General features: G+C 40.2%; 2 protein-coding genes and 1 non-coding gene across 5 annotated transcripts in view; 1 reads left to right on the plus strand and 2 right to left on the minus strand.

Annotated features, from left to right (window-relative positions):
• Positions 1-23598, minus strand: part of CCDC73 (coiled-coil domain containing 73) — a 310502-nt gene that overhangs the window by 173664 nt on the left and 113240 nt on the right. The gene's annotated exons all lie outside the window — the stretch shown is intronic.
• LOC119036492 (U6 spliceosomal RNA) lies at positions 2519-2621 on the minus strand. The gene has a single exon (XR_005080002.2). It is a non-coding gene; the product is annotated as a U6 spliceosomal RNA (small nuclear RNA).
• QSER1 (glutamine and serine rich 1) overlaps positions 9754-23598 on the plus strand; it is a 68757-nt gene continuing 54912 nt past the window's right edge. The window contains exons 1-2 of one of the 3 annotated variants that reach the window (XM_037128212.2): positions 10174-10262; positions 11995-12093. Coding sequence is in view for 1 of the 3 variants with exons in the window: in XM_037128211.2 (XP_036984106.2) it covers positions 10060-10262 (203 nt within the window). In the remaining 2 variants the exon portion in view is untranslated. Of the gene's footprint in view, positions 10263-11991; positions 12094-23598 lie in introns of all 3 variants that reach the window. The other 2 variants (XM_037128213.2, XM_037128211.2) reach the window with 2 other exon arrangements.

Here is a 23598-nt window from a genome sequence, read left to right on the forward strand (position 1 = left end):
TACTCTTTAGTCTGGTTTCTTTCACTCAGTAGCATATTGTCATATATGTCAATAGTTTGTTTCTATTTAAGGCTGGATCGTATTTTATTGTATTGATATTCCATGATTTTTTGTCTATTTACCTATTGATAAGTCTTTGAAAATAAAAGCATATGAACATTTATATTAAAGTCTTTTTGGACACATATTTTCAGTTCTTTTGGGTAAACACCTAGGAGTGGAACTGTTGGTAATAGCTGAGTGTATACTTAAATTTACAAGAAACTACTCAATTGTTTTTCAAAGTGATTAAGCCATTTTACACTCCCAAGATTGTATGAAGTTTCCAGTGGCTGCACATCCCTGCCAATGCTTGCTGTCACAAGTCTTTTCATTTTAATTGACTCTGGTGGGTGCATAGTGGTATCTCACTGTGCATTTCCTTCATGACTGATGGTATTGGGTATCTTTCTATATGTTTATTAGCCATTCATGTATTTTCTTTTATCAAATGTTTATTCAAATATGTGGCCATTTTTTATTAGTTTGCTTATCTTTTTACTTTTGAGTTAGAAATATTCTTTTAAAAATTATTTTTTTATTTATTTAGAGAGGGGAAGGGAGGGAGAGAAACATCAATGTGTGGTTGCCTCTCACACGGCCCACACTGGGGACCCGGCCTGCAAACCAGACACATGCCCTGACTGGGAATCAAACTGGCAACCCTTTGGTTCACAGCCTGAGCTCAATCCACTGAGCTACACCAACCAGGGCAGAAACATTCTTTATATATTCGGGGTATAAGTTGTTTGTCCGATGTTTGGTAGATATTTTCTCCTAGGTCATGTTTTGCCCTTTCATTTTTTTTTAACAGTGTTTTTCAAAGAGCAGAAGTTCTCTACATTTTGATTGAGTCTAGTTTATAAGCTTTTCTCTTCTGATCATTTTTTGTATGTGTGTCCTGCCAGGAAATCATTGTCTTCCTCAAATTGTTAAGACTTCCTTCTATCTTTTCTTCTAGACACTTTATAGTTTTGTCTTTTACATGGAAGTCTATTTTTTGTGCATATATATGAAGTTAGTATCAAGGTTAACTTTCCCCCATTCAACCATGCAGTTGTTTTAGCAAGGTTTGTTTACAGATCTTTCCTTTATCCACCAAATTGTCTGAATTCTCTTGGAGCCTCTGTTGTAAATCAATTGATCATATATATTTGGGGCTTTCTGTTCTGTTCCATTGACCTGTCTGTTTTTATGTCAATAGTATGTTTTGCTCACTGTAACTTTAAAGTGTCTTGAAAAGAAGTAATGTAGGTCCTCCTGCTTTATTTTTTCCAAAAATTATTAATTATTTTGGTTATTCAAGTCACTTTGCACATGCATAAAAGAATCAGCTTGTGTTAATAACATCTTTGGGACCATTTTTTCCCAGTTTTACCTCTTGAACGTGCTTTTGGGATGCAGCTTTTAGCACTTCAGCAACTTTCCTCACTCCGCCTTGTCTCCTTGGCCAACCCAAAGCTGACAGGGAAAAGATTCAGACTACTCAGACTTGGGACAATCAATTATGATAAGACACATACAAATTTAAGTTACAACACTAAAATTAAGTAGTTATAACAAACAATAGTATAAGGCATGTTTCCCCAAAAGCAGAACCCGAGACAATGACTTAGATGCAGGTAGTTTAACTGGGAGGCAGGAAAAATGGCAGAGCAGGGAGAGACGTGGGGCGGGAGGGCCAGGCAAACAAGGGCATTTCATCAAAGTTGTTGTTGGCAACAAAGGCTCACTTCCCTGAGGACTACAGAGGAAGGTGCTAAATGCCTTCCATAACAACCCACCTGGAAGCTAGGAGGCTGGAGTGTTTATGCACTGACTTCCTCCTCCATTGATTAAGGGTTTCTGTTGATGGGGGGATGCAAACTCCCTTGAATCTCAGGGAGCTTCAGTGATTTCAAAGAGAGCAGAGCGCAGAAAGACCCATGGCACCTCTGCAACACACCTGCTGCAGAGGTGAGCCAGGGGACGTGATGTGGACAACAGGTGGGCGTGCTCCCTCATGTCATGAGCAATGTTGCCTCTGAGTTTACTTATTTAATTATAATAATTTTATTGTGTTTTTATTACCATTTAGTCTCCTTACATCCCCCTTCCTCCCTCACAATCACCACACTGTTATCCATGTTCATGAGTCCTTTTTCCTTTTTGCTCAATCCTTCCACTCCCTACCCTCCTCCCCCCTTAGCTGTCATCCTGCTCTCTATGAGTCTGTCTCTATTTTGCTTGTTAGTTCTGTTTGTTCATTAGATTCCACATATGAATGAAATCATATGGTATTCGTCTTTGTCTGCCTGGCTTATTTTACTTAGCATAATGTTCCCCAAGTCCATCCATACAGTCCCAAAGGGTAAAACTTTCTTTTTTACAGCTGAGTAGTATTCCATTGTATAAAAGTCCCCTAGTTGTTTTATCCTCTCATCTAGTGCTGGACATTTGGACTGCTTCCATATCTTGGCAATTGTAAATAATGGTGCAAAATAACGTGGAACGCTTCACAAATTTGTGTGTCAGCATTGTGCAGGGACCACACTAATCTCTGTATTGTTCTAATTTTAGTTTGTGTGCTGCCAGGTGAGCATTCCTCTGAGTTTTTAAAGTTCTGACTGAGAAGCCTTACTACTTGAGCGGTAGAATAAAACCAGTGTAAGAAGGGTCCAGTGCTTACTTTGTTACTTTCATGAGTGGATTTTGTGTATGGAACACTATGAAGAATTTCAGTTTCTCCCTCTAGAAGAAGAAGCACTCACGGAACAGAAGAAACTTGAAGATATATTGAGCAAGGAACTATGCATTTCTCCAGAATTTGCAGAAATTTGGGAGAGGGTCTTTTGACTTTCATAACATGTTTGAGACTACCTGATCTCAAACTTAAGAAACTAAGAAATCTGTTATGACAAAACTGAATCCGATTCCAAGTAACGATGTGCTTCGTAGTTAAGTATACATATACTAACATTAATCAGGTGACGCCTAAATCTTTCCCAACAAACTTCCTTTACCGTGGCCCTACCTGGGACTTTATAATAAAGGGAACAGAGAAGTGACAAGAGAGAGGAGAGGACATAGAGGAGCAGAGGGTGCCCACCCGGGTTTTGGCTGAGAGGAGTTGAAGACTGAGAACCCGAGCTCCATCTCTCCCGCTTTCAGGGCCAGCCCTCCAGCAGCAAAACGCCTGGAAAACATTTGCCTCATGTTGTGTTTGCAGACAACCAGGACTGATGTGACTTTCCGAAGTAGTGAGATGAGTTTTTCTTTTCTTGTTGTTGTTATTGTTGGTGTGGGTGGTGTATGGATGTTTATGTGTTTGTGTGTAAATCTATGAAGGAACTGTGCTTTCCATGTTGGTACACCAAGGTTTGTTCATTCAGGCTGAAGGTGGGCAAGGGAATGTTTTCCACGGCTTCGATTGTGTCACTCCCTGTTTACAAGGTTCCCAGGGCTCCTTACTGTGAAGAAGTATACTAAAGTAATTAAATGTTGGGGCAGCAAGCCATATATGGGAATATTTGCACATCAAAAATAAATAATTATGGCAGGGGGAGGGCAAGAATAGTATGGGAAATGTAAAAGCTAAAGAACTTAAGACACATACACATGAACTAAAGGAGGGGAATGTGGGAGGGAGAGGGCGTGCAGGGTGGAGGGGAATGAAGGGAGAAATGGGACAACTGTAATAACATACTCAATAAAATATATTTTAAAAATAAATAAATAAATAAATATGGTAATGGATTATAATCCTGTGTTCAAGGATCCCCAAGGCCACCCTGGCCTTCAGTGATTTCGTATAAGGACTCCCAGGTTAGAGAAGTTGGTATGCTGATGGTTACAGTTTGTTACTGTGAAAGAATACAGATCAGAGTCAGCAATGGCAAAAGGTGCATAGTGCAGAGTACAGGGGAGGCCAGGTGCAAGTTTGCACTTGTCCTCTCCCATTATTATAATGTCCTGTAGACACTAATCACATGAAGTGTTGTCAACCAGAGAAGCTCACCTGAGCTTTGGTGCCCAGGGCTTTTATTGGGGGTCAGTCACATAGGCATGGCTGACTGCCCTGGCGACTGAACTTGATTCTCTAGCCTCTCTGTCAGAGGTCAAGCTGACCATAAATAACATTGTTAGCATAAGCTATCGGTATGGACTGAGGCCTCAAATAAACAAAGATAGTACTTTTTATCCTCATCTGAGGATATATTTTCATTGCTTTTAGAGAGAGAGGAAGGGAGAAAGAGAAGCATTGATGCAAGAGAGAAGCATGGGTTGGTTGCCTACTGTATGCGCCTGGACCAGCATCGAACCTGTCTGTCACCAGACAATGCTCCAACCAACTGAGCCACACTGGTCAGGACTAAACAGAGATATTCTTAACAGGCACAATAGTCAAAGTGCTTTAAAGTTATTGCCTTGGAGCCTGACAAGGGCCATACCTTTCTTTGGAAAGTACAGGGTTTGGACGACCTGCATCTGTGGAATTAATTCTTTGACTAAAATAAGAATCCATGAGTCTGTATCAAAACAAACAGATAATTTTAAAAGTTCCTTCTTGTAAAAGAGTAACTAATGATCACAGGAGAAATAATGGAGTTAGAAAAATCACTATTTGGTAACCACACTAATACTTAATTCAAGCCAAGAATCATTAATGGATGCACTGATGAGTTGACTGGCAGTCGCCCACAAGATCTGTCCAATGTGACTTTATTTGGGAAAAGGGTCTTTACAGATGTAATTAGATTAAGTATGTTGAGATGAGATTGTCATTGGTTCTAAATTCAATGACAAGTGTTCTTATAAAAGACAGAGCAGCAGACAGGCATACAGAAGAGAAGGCAATATGAGACAGAGGCAGAGACGGGAATAATTCGGCCACAAACCAAGGAATGCTGCTGGAAGCTGGAGTAGGCAAGAGAGAATCCTCCCCTAGAGCCTCCAGGGAAAACACGGCCCTGCAGACATCTCGGTTGCAAACTTCAGGCCTCTAGAATTGTGAGACCATACAATGTTTGTTGTTTGAAGCCACCCAGTTTGTGATAATTTGCTGTAGCAGCCACAGGAAATTAATATAGATGCTAAAACCAAAGGCGAAAGAATGATGCTTTAGGAGTTTAGAAAGTCTTAAAGTACCCACAAGATTCTTATTAATTATAAAGGGAAATACAGTAACTCATTAGTGGAGAAACTTGGCAGTGGCCCTTTACAAAACTCATTGGGTTTCAGAGTCAAAGACAGCTGGTTTGAACTTTCACCTATATCATTACCAATTTATATTAGCTGGAATGAATTTGAGAGTTAGTTAATTTCATTAAGTCTCCATTTCCTGAAGAATGGGAATATTAGCAACTAATATCCACATCTTAAGACCATTTTTTAAAATATTTTATTTATTTATTTTTAGAGAGAGGGGAAGGGAAGGGAAGGAGAAAGAACGGGAGAGAAACATCAATGTGTGGTTGCCTCTCATGTGTCCCCTGCTGGGGACCTGGCTTGCAACCCAGGCATGTGCCCTGACTGGGAATTGAACCAGCAACCATTTGCTTCACAGGCTTGTGCTCAATCCACTGAGCTACACCAGCCAGGGCTAGACCATTTTGAGGATGAAATGAGACCATGCATGTAAAGCCCATAGCACAGGATCCAGCACAGAAGTATTCAACACATGTTGGTTATTCTAAGGAGAACAGCTATTCACCTACAGAATGAAGTTTAAAGTTCCTGTAATATATTCAGAGAGATAAAATAAACATTCAATGAAAGATTTTACGATCAGGCCACACCCCTATCTTTCTAGCTCCTAATTAAACTGCGTTTCATTCCCAGACATCCTGGTCTCCAATCATTCAACCTTGCTTCTTCTAGACCGCTGATCAGCTAAGCCATTCACTGGAGCCCTAGAATTCATCCATATCAATAGCACAGACCACTCCCTCGACACACAAAATCGATTACCAAAAATGCTTTTTGAAGCTCTTCGGACTCCATTGCTCTCTCTCTGAGGGCGTGACAGGCAACCGAGAGGGCAGTAGAGGACGAAGGACAGGGTCACGCCTCAGAGACCCAGAAAATGGTAGTGGGACTTAATTTGTTTTAATTTCTGACATTGACCTAACAGATAAAAATAGGACTGTTCTGGCAAAGACAGAGCTTATAGTTCCCCCAGTGTCAGAAGCGACAGGAAAAATGAAAAACTAAGTACCCTTCCCCTAACCAACCCAGTTCTCACAAACATACCCGATATTCTCGGTGAAACTGCAAACCAGACCTTCTCAGATCTAATTACTGATTGGTCTATTTATAACATTGGACTGTATGGACTTACTGACTACATTTTTAATCAGGCAAGCCCAAATCCTGCATTTCCCAAGAAGCCAATAAATAAGGCGGCCTCGGTGGAGATGAAATTCTGCGGCTCCCTCCCTCAGCTGATGGCCTCCATTAACTTAAAGCAAGTTGCTGAATCCTGGGTCTCAGTTTCTTCAACAACAAAATGTGGATGATAAACTACTCAGTCTAACTCCAAGCTACGGACCAGTTGAAGTAGTGATTAAAATTTTTTCTCATTTACTTATTTTTAGAGAGAGAAGAAGGGGAGAAGCATTAATGTTGAAACATCAGGGACCAAACCTAGAACCCAGGCATGTCCCCTCACCAGGAATTGAACAGGTGACCTTCTGCTTTGTAAGACATCGCCCAACCAACTGAGCTACACTGGTCAGTTCTGAAATATTTAGTGATTTTTGAATGGGATGGGAGGAAGGTCGGAAAATGTGGAAAATGTGGGGAGACTGTTCATGGATATATTCTAAACCAGGGATGTCAAACTCATTTTCACTGAGGGTCACATCAGCCTCGAGGTTGCCTTCAAAGGACCTGGCTGAATGTAATTTTAGAACTATTAAATGTAACTACTCCTTGATAGTTAAAAAAAAAGCTCGGTGCTGCCTCAGGGTAGAAACAAGGTGCCAGGCGGGACAAAACAAGGTGGAGGGCTGGATTTGGCCTGCAGGCCTTGTGTTTGCTACCTGTGTTCTAAACCATCACTAACGCCTAGACAATAAACTCAGAAGGAAGTGAAGGGAGGAAGAGACACTCCTCTAGTGGAGGATTTCAGTTCATCCTGTAAACAAACTGGCATTGATTTAATCAACTTTCAAATCCTGTCCCCTAATTTTAGGACTGAGATAGAACTTCTGATTTATTTAGAGTGGAGTATGTAAATGACTAAATCAACCTTCTAAATGAGTATTTTTAAAATAGTATATGTATGTATTCATTCAATAAATATGTATTTAGAGCCTACTATGATGCCAGGCATAGCACTAAGTGCTGGCTACACAAGTATAGATTAAATATAACTCCTGCCTTTAAGGAACTCACCATTATCTGTGAGGAAAAGGGGCAGATACACAACTAACTGTAATGAAAATCATAGTGTTAAACATAGTATAATTAGCACCACAGGGCAACTGAAAAGGAAGCAATTGGTTTTGCTTTGGTAAGCTGGGGTAATGTCATGGAAATCAAAATGTTTGATCTGGATTTTGAAAGATGAGTACAAGTTCAACGGGCAAAGAATGGAATGACCATTTTTATTTAAAACAAGAATAAGGCTCACTGTAGATTTTTGACACTGTCTAGATCACATTTAGAGCAGCCTAGTTGGAAATTATTTGAAAAAGATCATGAAGTTTGCAGCATGGGAAGTATATTTTCAGCAGGGAAGAAGACATTTTCAGTTATCATTAATTTTTACCAAAAAGATTTAATGATGTTATATTTGTAGACATTTTGTAACACTGAAAATATGCATGTATTGATTTAGGGTAAAGGAAGGAAATTTCACTTAATGGGCAAAGGAACATCACATATGGTGAGAGAGTTCTACTATTTAAAAAAGAGTAAACGTTTTCCTTAATATCTTTTTTTCTGATTTATGTGACATAAACAAACTACATAAAGGTATGAGGGACTATAAAGGTTTTATCACCACTTGTTTGGTATTGCCTGCATAACTAACTCTGAGTACCAGTTGTGGGTATCTCAAACTAAGTGCCATAAAACATTTACAGCATGCCAGTCCACTTCCTACACTTCCCATAGAGACAAAACTTAAGTGCTCACAAAAAGTACATATAAACATAATAGTTAGTAGTGAAAACTTTTTTTGTTTTATTTAGATCACAGACCTGTAGTCTGCAGTAAGAAAATAAATGTTGTAAGGAAGATTTATGTTTCTTCTCCGCGGACTCACATTATCTGGCAAATTCCTTCCCCAAGGAAAACCGCTTTTCAAAGATAACCTCTGTAAATGCATACTGGAATTAACATAAAATTGGCAAGGTCACTGAGTCTACACGTTTGAATTCATTTGTAAATAACTATTACTCACTTCCTTGCTTCCCCACCCCGGGACCGGACTCCAAGCATCACAGGTGCCGAAAGACTTACAAAAAGGAATGAATAGGAACAAAAGGACGTAGGCGCCAGGAGGAAAACAATCTCCCTGGACAAAATTAATCTCAAAAGAAATCGCTGATCCAGTACCGGGTATTAGCGAAGTTTAAACTGCATTTAAAATGGTGATCGGAGATAATGTATCAAATTTATTGGAGCTTCTATGCCTGCCTGATTTGCTTAAACCTTTCGGTTAGGCTTATCTTGAGGGATAGATTTCTGTGCTTAGCACATAATAGGTGTTAAACCAGTATTGATTTTTAAAGGAAGTGGCCAATAAACATAAACTTTACTCTTATTTTTAACTTTTACTTTATGCCTCAAGGACAAAACGATGTTTTCTATGACTCCTGTTTCGCTACTAGCGTAGAAGAAATGCTCAAATGCAATAGAATAAATTCAGTAATTAAATTACTGTCCACCCAACAGATAGGAAATGTCTGGGTAGAGCCCTGCTGAGATTCCAAGTCTCAAACAAAAAACTCCAACATAAAGTGTGCACAATGAGTTTAAATTTATTGTAATTAAAGTCATCCAGATGGTAGCTGGATTAATCAATGAAGAACCAGTATTTAGTTTAGAATAGCAGATTCTAAAATCCAGAATGAGAAAATCCCCAAGGTGGTGGTGGGCAGTTAATAAGAGCCCCTGGGAAAGGTCTTTTCAATGAGGACTGGAAAAGAAAACGTTTGAATTTGAACCTCTTTAAATGTAAACCTCCCCCTAACAGCAGGAAAAGGGTCCCCTAGCCGAGCAAGCTTTGGGCAGGAAGGGAGTAAACGGAACTGTAAAACAGCCCGCTCAGCTGTTTCTGGTTTGGACCTAGGCGCAGAGAAAGAAATCGCCTTTGGGAACTGAGTATTTGGGTCACTCAAAATAATTCGAAGGGTCAAATAACGAGGTCTGTCAAAACGTTGAGAAGTCTCTCCTCCTCAGCCTCCGATGCTGAATTTCCGCTCAAATTCCCCCTCCTCGTGCAGGGTGAACTAAAGGCGCTGCCCCTTCCCACGCGCGGCGCGGCAAGCAGATAGCTACCCTTGCAGCCGCCGACAACGGAAAGTCCGCGGTCCACAGGCTACGACTGACGGGCTCCCCTGTGGGTCCTCGGAGCAGGCTGGGCGGGGGAGGCCTGGAACCTTCACTGCCCAGCTGGCCAGCCAAAGGCGGCCGGTGGTGGCGGAGGCCTCGCGGGCCGCCCCTTGGTCCGCGAGGGGCAAGTGCTGGAGCTGGGGAGGGGGGGGCGGGGCGGAGGGGGCGGGAAGTGCATCCTGGGAAATCCACCAACATGGGGCGAAGCCGCCGCTTTTGCCGTGAGTCGGGGCCGTGGATGCTGCCGCTGCCCTGACGCCCAGCTGGGGCCTCGCCGCGTGTCGTGGCCCAAGATTCCCAGGCCCTGACTAGCCAGCGCGCCCTCTGCCCGCCCGCCGGCCGGGGCCATGTGAGGGGGGCAGCTCCCTCCGCCGCCTCCTCCTCTTCCTCCCCCGCCCCTCCCCCTTCCCGCCCCCCTTCACATAGGGCCTTAGAGGAGCCCCCAGTGCTGCCCGCCCTCCCTACGCAACCCCCGCGATGGACAGGAACTACGCGACCTCCGGCTTTGCGGACCCGCCGCCACCCGCGCCCCCCACTGCCCCGGCCGCAGCCGCCGCAGCCACCTCCGCCAACGCAGCCGCACAACCCCCCGCCCCCGCCTGGGCCTACGAACCCGGAGCCGCGGCCGCCGCCAGTACCAGCGGTAGCAGCAGCAGCAGCAGCCCCAGCCTCAAGGCCAGGTAGGGAGGGTGGGCAGCGAGGTCGTAGTGGGCCAGACAAGGCCGGGGATGCGTTTGGGGCCTTCGCTCTTGTGCAGCAACGCCCAGGGGTCCCGGCCGGGCGAGGGGAGACCTCCGCTCTCTCTCGGCCCTCGCCGCTCGCGGGAGAGGCGACTGAAGATTCCTTTGCGGTTGTCTGGGGGTGGGTAGGGGTGCCCAATGCGGCATTCGCTCCTGGGACTGAGCTGGGACTGTGGGTAAAAGGGAGGGCTGGGCGGGAGTCGTGGGTCCCCGTCACCTCTCGGGTTCTGAGCAGTCACATGGTGAAGTTTGGGTTCGTGGCCGAACTCGGCTATCTCAGAGACCCGCGAATGCCTCCGGGGGGCGAGGGGAGCTCCGAAAAGTTGGGGGCAATGACATTCCATTGTATTGGAACCGACAATGTGGTCTTGGGGGCCCTGGCAGTGTGAGGGAGGGGGAGGCGAGAGAGGAAGAGACTGGGAGCCGCGTCGCTGACTTTGGGGGACCCAGGAGGGCTAGACTGCGGGAGGACCCCTGGGGTGTGGGGCCCGGAGGGGTCCCGGTGGCGCGCGAAATCCTGCTGCGGGCTGAGTGACATATGTTTGTAGTGGTAGCCAAGATTAAGTTATTTTTTTTTTCACGCGTTCAAAGTTACTCTTTGGTTTCCTTCCCTTTCAACAACAGCAGGAAGTAAGGAATCTTTCTTTGCCCTCTGTGTCTTGGGGTATCTAAAAGTTGGGAAGAAATTGGGGGGTGTCAGTGAAAGCCTTAAAAGTTGAATAATAGAAACATGCTTCTTCATCTCGACTTCCTGGAGCCCTGGTTCATTATGGAGCGCGGGGTTCAAGAGTTCATTTCTCCAGCATGACCGAGAGAATCAAAAATGTTGACTCTTACTCGGTATTTAAGTTCGCGGGAAATGTGGAGTAGTTCCACTTTGTGAAACGGTCGTTTGAATGATAACTGGAAGGCGTGGTCTGGTTTGGTTGATTCGTGAGCGGGGTGTTTTAAAGCCGCCTCTGCTGAACAATGCGGAATCTGGTACGTAGGTGCAGCTTCTGGTTCAAGGACCGGGTAATCCTGGGTTGCTAATTACTTCATCCTCAACTACCAACAAGAAGCCTCTTGGTTTATCTCATCAGATTTCTTCATTATTGTCACGACAGAATTGAACTTTTGTTTTTACTTTATATATTACAGTGTTCTGGGTTATCTTTGTCTTTATAAAAGTTCCACGTTCATGATTTGGAAAATAGATGGGAAATCAGCTGGTCTTTGTCTTAGATAGTATCTTGGGATGACTGAGAAAATTAGAAAAATGTAGTTCAAGAAAAGGGAAATAAGCTTCTTTAGAAAAATTTAGATCCTTTGTTTAAAGGACCTGGAATTTTTAAAAAATGTGATGTGCCAATTTGGAAATAAATACTTAAATCCTGAAACCTTTAAGAAATAGTCATGATTTTTCATTATATACAATTAAGAGACATTTTAAAGAGTTTTATGAAAGATGTTTGGCACCTTTCCCGTTATTTTTGGGTGGTAATTTGACTATCATTTTTCGAGTAGCTTTTGCATTGAAAACGACGATTTACAAATTAAAACGACTTTCTCTTGTGTGAACAGCAGTGATAGGTATTTGTGCAGCGTTTTTTATGTTTTAAATGAAAAAAAATGTTTTATTAGCTAAATGCAACAAATGCTACTTAGTTACTTCTGTTATTTCTTTTAGCAGAATACTTCTGAGGCAAGAAACTATAATCTACTTGTCATATTTTCCAAATGTTATTTATCAAAATAACCAAGAATGACTTCCCAAACACATTTGAAAACAGTAAGTAGATTCATTTGGAACACATAATCTAAAAGGAATTTATTTTCTGTTTATTGGAAGTTATTGATCCTTCAGTGCTAAGTCCCCCTGCCTAAAAAATATTTTGGAGGATGGGGGTCAGCAAAATTGTAGTAGAGAAAATGCAGGCTTTCCCCCTCCCCCACCAACTTGCTTTGTTAACATCTTGTGTTAGGATCAGGCCATCTGTACAGGGCTACACACACTTCTTAATTGTACTTCATTTTATTCCTCAGACCTTGCAATGCCCTCTTTCATTTCAGTTGTAGAGAAAATACTGAATCTGAAATATGCCCTGTAAGTCTTTCAGTATTCTACGCTTTTTACATGGCCATTCATATTTTTCATAACAATTTAAAGAGCTTTTTCATAATTTGGGTATCAGTTGAAATGTTTTTGTTTCCCTTTGTGGCAGTTTCTTGAAGGTGCAAATGAGTACTAGTTATGATGATGTAATATGGATACTTTAGCCATAAAGAATTAGCTTGTCTGTCACCTTGTTTCTAGTAACCTATTTAGAAGCTAACAGATGGTAATGACATTCAGTTGTTACTGGCATGCCATCTAACATCCTACTTTCTGTCTGCTTGATCCTGAAATGGAACATTTTCGTGAGTTGATGGGGGAAAGCATGGTGAGGATTAAATGAAGTAACTTGGAACAATGTTTACAACAGTGTCCAACATATGGAATAGTATGTAGAATAGCATATAAAATACTGGCTTTATTGTCAGCACTTAAAATAATGTTTGGCACACTGTAAGTGTCCATTAAACATGCACTGAATGAATAAAATAACTATACTACTGAGCAAAATATTTGTCTTTTAAATTGTTTTATTGATTTTAGATAGAGAACATTGATTTGTTGTTCCATTTAGTTATGCATTCATTGGTTGATTCTTGTACGTGCCCTGACTGGGATCGAACCTACAACCTTGGCATATCAGGGTGACACTAACCAACTGAGCTACCTGGCCAGGGAAATATTTGTTTCTTTTTTAACAAAAATTAAAATATGTTTATTGATTTGAAAGAGAGAATAATCAGTGTGAAAGACAAACATGGATTGGTTGCCTCCCAAACGTGCCCTGACTGGAAGTGGAACCCTCCACCTGTTGGTGTACAGCAGGCACTCCAACCAGTGGATCCACACTGGCCAGGGCTTTGCTCCTTTGTAAGAGGTGCAGAAATGCTTTGGAGACTCAGAGGGAAAAAATTACATTAAGTTTAGTGGAATCATGGAAGCCTTTGTCAGTTATACTTTATATACATTGGTCAAAATCACTGTTAATATTTAATAAATGGAGTAAGGGATTAGCAGAAAGCTTCTGAGAGCAAGTGTTTTAAAGAGGGAGGAAGTGGAGTCTGTTACACCTGTCAAGGGCTGGTCCTTGAACTGGCACAGCATCACTTCTACCACAGTCTACTGGTCCCAGTGCAGAGTTACGGGAGGGAGACTACAAAGCTATATTTTCCATTGGTCACCAGAGTACCACTACCACAATGGATTAGTATAAGGGGTTTTGATGGCAGGACATGCAGTTTAATTTCTACAGCCAATTGGGAGTTTTGAAAGGTATTGGAGAAGGATGATGATATCCTCGTTCAAGGATAATATGAACAAGAAAGTGTTTTAGTAGTAATTTGGCAATCAAGTACAGAATGTGTTAGAATTGGCAGGGGTAGAAAAGAAGATACCAAATGAAAGGCAATTCATTAGACCAGACAAGAAGGAAGTTGTATTAGTCCAGAGAACAGGACCCATGTTGGGGAGGGAGGGAGAAAGAGAAAGAAACATCAGTTGGTTGCTTCCTGTGTACACCCTAACTGGAATCAAACCTGCAACCTGTTGGTATACATACAGGATGATGCTCAGACCAACTGAGCTGCCAGGTCAGAGAGAAACTTTTTTTTAACAGCAGCCAGAATGCTCTTATCTCAGGGTTTTGGGGGCTGGTTCCTCTAGGACCACTCTTCCCTCGATACTCTGCCTGGCTTTCTTCCACACTTCATTCAGTTCATAATGTCACATTGTTAGAGTCTCCCTTTAATACCCTCAATGAAATGGTATCTTTTCACCCTACCCACCCTCATTACTGTATAGCCCAATACCCTGCTTTAAGTTTCTTTAAAAAAAAATACGTATTTTTTTAAAGTTTATTAATACTAGAAATTGAAAGTGAGACAGAAAAACCTTGATTTGTTGTTCCACTTACTTATGCATTCACTGGTCAATTATTGTATGTGCCCTAACCAGGCGAAGATGCAGCCTTGGCATATGGAGACAACAGTCTAACCAACTGAGTTACCTGGCCTGGGCCCCTGCTTTAAGTTTCTTCATAGCAGTTATCAACCTTTGATATTAAATATTTGTCTGCTCTTGTTTATTGTTGGTTCCTGTCCATTAACTTGGGTGTTTCTTGACAGTTCAACTCAAACTGTTTGTTTTTATCTATTTGTCTATTATAAAAGTATTTGTTTTATAGTAAGTGTTCAGTAAATATTGATTTAATAAAGAATATATTTTATGATGGAGTATGCTCTCTTTTGATGTATTGTCTAGTATTTAATTTCGGCCTTCAGAAGTTTAATGTTGTTTAGGGATCATGACCATGTAAGTGAGTCTTATGGTAGGGCTCTACCCATTTATGGGGTGTAACTAAGCATAAAATAATGAAATTTTCATATGACTCAATGCCATCATTCTCATTACAGTAGTGTGTAGTCACTGATCCTATTTTAAATACTTCCAGGGAAGATTTGTCTGACCCAATGAAGGGTAGCAAACACAAAAATGTGAATTAGCTAAAATACTTTGCTTGAATCTGCTTAAATTAGATGGCTTCACATTTTAAAACATTTTTCACATTGAGCAGACTGCAAGATGAATATTATTGTAGTACAAAGCCGCTGGTACTATCCTCACTTAAACAGATATAAAACTGTTTAAGTCAGAATTAGATTTGGTCAGAACCACAGAGGATTTAGTGGAATAATGCCAAAATGAAAGGGGTAAACCATTTGGTAGGGTTGTATTTAAGGAGAACTGTGGCTCAACAAAACCAAACCTCAGAGTAAAACAAAATGGTCTTTTGCTACTGCTTAATATCTTTGATTATCTTTATTATTTTTTTTAAACAAGAGCAAGTTTGGGCTCAATCTGATCTTTAACATACTGATTAGAATTGCTTTTAAGTCTCAACTTCTAAGTTGTGTTTTAATGTAGCATTGGAAATGACCATTACAGACTTGCTATTAGAAGCTAATGTAATATACCACCTAAACTTGATTTTATTGTGAACCCTTTATTATCATCATCATTTTATTATCATATTATATTATCAGTAATTATAATATTAATCATTTTAGCATCATCCTCAAAGTATATTTTGGAGTATGTCTGTTACACTTAATAGACATGTTTATTAAGAAATTTTAAGAGTAAGCTTGCAAATTATGACACTTAAATAATGTTTTATGAATTCTTAAAACTATTGTTTCAAAATATATACCATATCTCTAATGTTCATTATCATTTCCTCCACATTAACCTTTGTTGTGAACCAGAAATCCAGAACATGAATTACCCTACTTAGAAGTTGTTTTTCTGTACTATAAACAATAACATTTGTATTATGGAAAATTACAAACCAAACACATGTAGAGAGCGTGGTGTAATGAATTCCTATGTGTCCTTTAGCCAGCTTCAACAATTTCAACACATGGTCAATCTTGTTTCATGTGTATCTCCCACCTAATTTCTCTCTACTTTGGATTTGCTTTGGATTATTTCAAAGCAAATTTCAGGCCATGTACGTATTTCTCAACCATAGTATGTCTCTGAAAGGTAAAGACTTAAAAAAAATTTTTAACATACCATGTATGTTATTTTTGATCTAAAGTATTCTACCTGCTTTGCTATCTGAAGTGTAAGTAATATAGTACAATTAAGATTGTAGAAAATACTAGTGGTTTTATTATAAGTCTTTGGGGTTATAAATTTCTGGAAATTTCCTTAGAAAAATAGACCTTTTGAGCCTCTGGAAAATTTCTGAGTAATTTTAATTAAAATCTCTAGAGAAAGAAGAAATAGTGTAGTGAGTATCAAAATAAATATTATAACTTTGGATTTTTACTTCACCAGAAAATCTGTTTCTCTATTCTAAAGTGTAATTCAGTGTTCATATTAAACCCAGATGAATACGTGTTTGTGTAGAACTCTAGAGCACATCCTGGACCGGTGTCGCTCAGTCGGTTGGGTGTCGTCCCCGCACAGCAGAAGATGACTGGTTGAGTCCTAGTCGGGGCACGTGCCTGGGCTGCAGATTCAGTGTCCCTGGTTGGGACGAGAGGCAACCAATAGATGTTTTTTTCACATCTGCCTTTCTCGCCCTCTTTTTCTCTCCCTTTCCCTGTTCTAAAAATAAATGAGTAAATAAAATCTTTTAAAAATATAGTGCACAAATGTGAAAAGTGATAAAGATGCATCTTTTGATAGTCTTTCATTACCTAATGCCAGAAATCCTAGACCATGCTATTTAATAATAGTGAACAAAACTGTGATGTAAAAATCCAGCTTTACTAGTTTCTTAACAAGGAAGAAATTTAATTTGTTAGGGGAAAGACTAAGTCATAAACAATAAGATGATGCATTGCAGAAGCTAAAATAAAACATGGCATCCATACATTTGAAATATGGAAATATAAACTTTTTTTTGTAAGAAATAACCAGCTGTATATTTTTAAATATTTTGTCTATTTCTAGAGAGAGAAGAAGGGAGGGAGAAAGAGAGGGAAAGAAACATCAATGTGTGGTTGCCTCTAACGTGACCCCCACTGGGGACCTGGCCCGCAACCCAGGCATGGACCCTGACTGGGATCGAACCAGTGACCCTTTGGTTTGCAGGCCAGCATTCAGTCCACTGAGCCACATCAGACAGGGCTATATTAGTTTATTTTATTTTATTTATTGTTTATTTGTCTTTAGAGGGGAAGGGGAGGAGAGAAGGAGAGAAATATCAATGCATGGTTGCCTTTTGTGAGTCCCCTGCTGGGAACTGGCCTGCAACCCAGGCATGTGCCCTGACTGGGAATTGAACCGCAATTGTCTGGTTTGCAGGCCCACTCTCAATCCTCTGAGCCACACCAGCCAGGGTTACATTATTAGTTTAGTTTTAATAATTCTTTCAAAACCTGAAATGAGAGAGAGAACCATCCAGGACCCGCATGACCATTTTTGTCCCCCTTTTAAGTGAACATGTTAATGTCTGGGCATTATAGGTAGTTTATACACTGTAGCCATTTGAATCAAAAAATAATTTGCTTTGACAGATATATTACTTTTAAAAGAAAGGTGCTAAAGAAAAATACTGGGGATGAGAAAAGTTGAATCTAAAGATTTTATCTTTGTTCAGAGGAAGTGTCAATGATATATAAGTGATGACAGAAATAAAAAGGAAGATGATGAATAAATAGGATTTTGGAGTTGTGTCCAATTCAGATTTTGGTGACTCTTGTTATCATGAATATAGCCAAGCATACACCACATGCCGATCATATTTCATTTATTTCCTGACAGAATAGATGGGAACTGAAGTAGCCTTGACTTTGGCATTGTTTTTTCCTTGACATATACTACAAATGCCAGAATCTCTGTTGTGGAAAATGTTTGGAATGGAATGATATGTGAATATTCTCTACCAATTCATTAGGCAGGAAATAACATAACTAGTCTTCATTTTACTTTCTAGGGAAAACAAACACCTTCTGTTTAACCAGCATATGGTATTGTTTTTATATAAAATGAAGTAGGATTTTTTTGGTAAAGATCATTAATGATGTATATAATAGAAAACAAACTTATCTCAAGAAATCATACTTGATTTAACAATTCTTATTGCAAAGTACCAGGCGTATCTCCAGTACACCAGTTATCACTTGGGAGTCCTGCATAAAATATGATTGCACTCGGATGGGTCATCTGAAGCCAATTTTATAGTTGGAGGCCAAAAGGGATATGGGGACAGTGAGTAGAGGCCTTGGGAAGCCACCTTTAGTAGTTCTGTGAAGGGGCAATTGTTACCGGAGCCCAGGAGGAGCTGTATTTGTGGAGGGATGGTGCATGACTTGAACCGTACTTGAGTTAGAAGGAGGGAATGGACAAATAATAGTTCTGTCTTCTGCCTTCAGGCCTTCCAAGGAACCTACAGGTAGTGTAGGGAGTTACTTTGTTCTGAACTAGTCTTAAAAATGAGCAAATTAAGGCCCGAAGCAGCTTTAAATTGCCCGGGTCCTTTTAAATCAAATCCATGCTGTCTCACTATTCCAGCATTTTAGAAAAAAATTAATAGCTTTATTGAAATTTATTTTACACACTATAACGTTCATATTAACTGTATAATTCAGTGATTTTTTTGTCTTAACATCACTTATCAGTACAATCTAATCTTCAAATGTTTTCATTATCCCCAAAAGAAACCTCATTCCCATTTGTAGTTACCATTCTCACCCCCAGCTCTCCACAACCATTAATCAATATTCTGTCTCTATAGATTTGCCTTTTCTGGATATTTCATATAAGTGAAGTCATTAAAAAATGTGTTTTGTGTTTGGCTTCTTTGACTAAGCATGATGCTTTTGACATTCATCTATGTTGTAGCATGTATCAGTACATGTAAGTACTTACATTGGAATAATTCTCAGTTGTATAGATATAGCTCAGTTTGTTCATTTACAAGTTCTTGAACATTTGGGTATGTTTTTACTTTCTGGCTCTTGTGAATAATGCTGCTTTGACAGATGTATTTCTTTTAAAAGAAAGGTTAAAGAGAAATATTGGGGATGGGGAAAATTGAATCTGAAAATTTTATCTTTGTTCAAAAGAAAGGTAGCAATCTTATGCAAATGCTGTGAACATTCGTATAAAAGTATTTGTTTGAACACGATTCATTTTCCTTGGGTAGACACCTAGGAGTAGAATCTTTGGGTCATGTTGTAAATCTGTGTTTAACATTCGAGGAACCACCAAACTTGTTTTCTAAAGTGACTACACTGTTTTACATTACCACCAGCAGTGTGTGAGGGTTTTAGTTTATGCCCTTGTCAAGACTCAGAATTATTTTTTTATTATTGCTATTAATATTCTGAAGTGTTCGCCATTTTTAACATGTAGATTTCTCTTTTCCCACGATTTTCTGCAAACTCAGGTTTAAGGGAAGGGAAGTGTCTGTCATCAACAACCATGTTATTTTCACTATTTTTTAAACTAAGAGACATTGCTGTAGAATTCATTACTCAGCAGTTGGTAGACAAGTTTATTAAACTCTGCGTCCCTTGACATTAATTTTTAAGTGATTTTTAGTCAAATATGGAGCTACTTGGGTAGTAATGTGTATATGGGGGGTAGTAGTTATGACACTGAAAGGTATGTTTGATTTTAGGATTCCCTTTGCTTTCAATTTTAGTGTGGGAACTGATGGAAATGTAGCGTGTAGCAGCTAGAGCCACCTTTTAAAAGTGGATTTAGTCACAACCCTTGCTTTATAAACCTTCAGTTTTGCCCCGGCCAGGTGATTCGGTTGGTTGGAGTATCATCCCATACACCTAAAGGTTGTGGGTTTGATTTTGGGTCAGTCACATGCCTAGGTTGTGTGTTCCACTATTCGTTGAGGTGTTTATGGGGGGCAGCCGATTGATGTTTCTCTCTCCCTCCCTTTGTCTCCTTCTAAAATTAATAAACATATCCTCCAGTGAGGATTAAACAAAACCAAAAACCTTCAGTTGTTTTCTATTGCACTTGGAATAAAATCGAAACTCCTTATTGTCTGCCTTTTGCCTACTACCTCTTCAGGTGAATGAATCTCCCTGTTCCTTTCCCTTCTCTCAGAACACTCAAAACATGTTGATCTTTCTTCAGCTTCCCATGTCAGGCCTTTGAAGAACCCTCTTCACGTCCTCAACTTAGTGTCTCCTTTCTGTGGAAACTTGTCCATCACCGTGTCTTCCAAAAGTAGTGTCCTCATAGCTTCTGTTCTCAACCCATTTCTCATACAAGGCACTTACGGGCAATGTCACCCAGTTCCATGACTCAGAAATAGCATTATTTCCCACTTACATTTCTTTTCCCGGGGAGAGCAGAGGGAATTTCAGGGGAAAAGGGGGAAGGGTTTACAGGAACGTGTATAAAGGACACATGGACAACAACTAAGGAGAGCAGAAATGGGAGGGAGGTGGGGAGCACTGGGGGGGGGGGGGGGGGCTGGGATGGGGGTAAAAAACAGAAAACTGTACTTGAACAATAATTAAATTTTTTAAAAGTTTCACATGAAAAAAACTGATAGAAAAAATTCTTTTCCTGAGTTTTAAATAGGAATATGTTCATTAGTGCTCTTTTAAGTATTTCTCACTCTATGAACACCTCACCTCAAATTTAATGTATCCCAAATCGGCCTAATGGGCAGTTTCCTATCATTCATGATTTCTTCATCTTCTCCCACAAATATTTGTTGGCCATGTTTGCCAGTTCTGTTTCCTAAGAGTTCTCAAATAGCTAACTATTGCTACTTTAATGTCCTTAAAATGGTTTGCCTGATTTCTACGGTAGGATGTTGGCCTTCTTGCCTTCAGACACTCTCTGTTCTTCATACCACTTATCAGATTATCTTTCTATGACAGCGCAGAATTGTCTGAAGAGCTCTTTCAGGAGGTGCCCGTGTCAGAATTACAAATAAATAACTGCAGGAAGTGGGGATGGGGAGTACACAGTGTGAAGAACCCACCAGATGATGCTCATGAGCCCCCCTGTTTAAAAACCATTCTTTTAAAATAAAATTTTAATACTTTAGCTGATTAAAATTCTTTATAGGCTCTTGATTCCTTTGAAGATAAAAATGTGGATCTTATTTTTGACATAAATTTTCTGTAATCTGGCCTCTGTCTGACTCATACCCCCATCACTCAATAGAACTATGCAGAATTGTGCACAGGTCTACTCACATATCACATTTTTCAGGTTTTTTTTTTTTTTTTTTTTAGAGAGAGAGGAAGGGAAGAAGAGGAGAGAAACATCATTGTATGGTTGCCTCTTGTGAGTCCCCTGCTGGGAACTGGCCTGCAACTCAGGCATGTGCCCTGACTGGGAATCTAACCTCGATCCCTTAGTTCACAGGCCTGCACTCAATCCACTGAGCTACACCTGCCACGGCAGAAGATTTTATTTATTTTTAGAGAGAGGGAAAAAGAGGGAGAAAGCAAGGGCGAGAAACATTGAATGGTGAGAGAAACCTCAGTCAGTTGTCTCTTGTGAGCCCCATAACTAGGGACCTGACCTACAACCTAGGCATGTGCCCTGACCAGGAATCGAAGTGGCAACCTTTCAGTTTGCAGTACAACTCCCAGCCCACTGAGCCACACCAGGCAGGGCATATTTTTTCTTATGATCATATACCACCTCCATTGCAAAAATTGCCATCATAAATGAGATTTTTGTGTCAGCTTTCTCGTCTGCCTTAAAACTTAATTTTCTTTGTTAAACAACTTAGATTAAAATTAGGAAAGTTTAGGGAAAGAATGTTCAGCCTTAGAATAAAAAAGATAAAGAGTGGTAACCAAATCATTCTCTCTATTGGTTTGTCTTATTTCTAAGGAAAATGTCAATTTTTTAAAAGAATTTAAGTGATAGCTCCTGAAGGAAGAAGGTACTTCCCCCCCCAAAATTCTGACCCTTTTTATTAAGATTGAATTTACACTCTGCTGTCAGTGTATGGGGAGAGAATGGAAGATTAAAGTTTTATTATGCTAGGCTGGGAAGAAGACTGAAGCATTTGTTGTGGCTCATTCCTTGGCTCCTTCTTCTTTGCACCTTAGCTCCTGTAATGTTTGGAGTATGTAAGAGGATAGTAAAAATCTTCACTGTCTCCCTACCACTTGTCTAGGCCTTGGGGGGCTTAGGTAGAGAGCTATGTCATCACGGTCCTGTATTAAATGGATGTACATTTATTCAAAGAAGATTTTACAGTGGCTCACATATGGGAATGAGAAACAGGCCGTGAAAAAATCTTTTAATTCTCACCCGAGGACACTTTTTTCATTGATTTTAAGGAGAGAGACAGACAGACAGAAAGACAGACATATGTGAGAGAAACATTGATTGGTTGCCTTCTTGTACATGCCTCAACTGGGAATCAACCTGGAGACCTTTTGGTCTACTGGATGATACTCCAACCCACTGAGCAACTGGGCCAGGGCCACACATTTTTTTCTTTTCTTAAGGGTGAATAATTTGAACAAACATCGCTAAGAGAAGCTAAAAGAATAGTTTATAAACATATAGAAAGATGCTGAACTCCTTGAATTTGGTCTTATCTGAGAAGCACTTTATCTGTCCTTCCGTTCTAAATAAAAGCTTTGCTGGATAGAGCAATCTTGGTTGTAGGTCTTTGGATTTCATGACTTGGAATACCTCTTTCTAGCCCCTTCTTGCCTGTAAGGTCTCTTTTGAGAAATCCACTGACAGTCTGATCGGAACTCCTTTGTAGGTGACAGTCCCTTATCTCTTGCTGCTTCTAGAATTCTCTCCTTCATTTTATAATCTTGGCTAATGTAATGATGATATGCCTTGGTGTGTTTCTTCTGGGGTCCAACTTCTTTGGGACTCTCTGAGCTTCCTGGATTTCCTGGAAGTCTATTTCCTTTGTGAGAAAGGGCCTTATTATGTGAAATGTTAAAGGGACTTACCTAAGAAAAAGAAGATAAAAAGATGAACAGTGAAAGGACAGCAAACTCACAGTGATCAACAACCACACCTAAAACAAAAGCAAACTAAGAGGACAGCTAGATCAGGAGTGAACCATAGAAATGAAGATCACGTGGAGGATTAGCAACAGGGGATTGGGAGAAGGAGAAGGGGGGAGAAGGTACAGAAAATAAGTAGCATAGACAGTAGATAGAAAATAGATAGGGGGGAGGGCAAGAATAGTAGGGGAAATACAAAATCTAAAGAACTTGAGACACATGTTCATAAACTAAAGGGGGGAATGGTGGGGAGGAGTGTGCAGGGTGGAGGGGAACGGGGGAAAATAGAACAAATGTAATGGCAAAATCAATTTAAAAAATGGGTTAATAATTTTTAAAAAGATGCTTCTCATCATTGGTATTAAGGAAATGCAAATTAAATTACAAGGAGATACCACTATACCTACCTAGAATGGGTGAATTTAAGAAAACTGAAAAAGATCAAATGGTCACAAGGATATAAAGCAAAAAGGGAACATTCATTGTTGATGGTAATGTAAAATAAAACAGTACATGCACCTATTTTCTCACCCTGTAATTCTACTCCAAATATGTATTTTAGGGAAATGAAAACATATGTCCTCAAAAGACTTTATACAAATGTTCACAACAGGTTTATTCATAGTAGCCACTAACTGAAAACAACCCAAATGTCCACCAGGTGACTAGGTAAACATGTTGTGACATATTCATA

Source organism: Artibeus jamaicensis, unplaced genomic scaffold (assembly GCF_021234435.1).
Source record: "Artibeus jamaicensis isolate MK-2021 breed Jamaican fruit bat unplaced genomic scaffold, CSHL_Jam_final contig_797, whole genome shotgun sequence".
Taxonomy (NCBI): domain Eukaryota; kingdom Metazoa; phylum Chordata; class Mammalia; order Chiroptera; family Phyllostomidae; genus Artibeus; species Artibeus jamaicensis.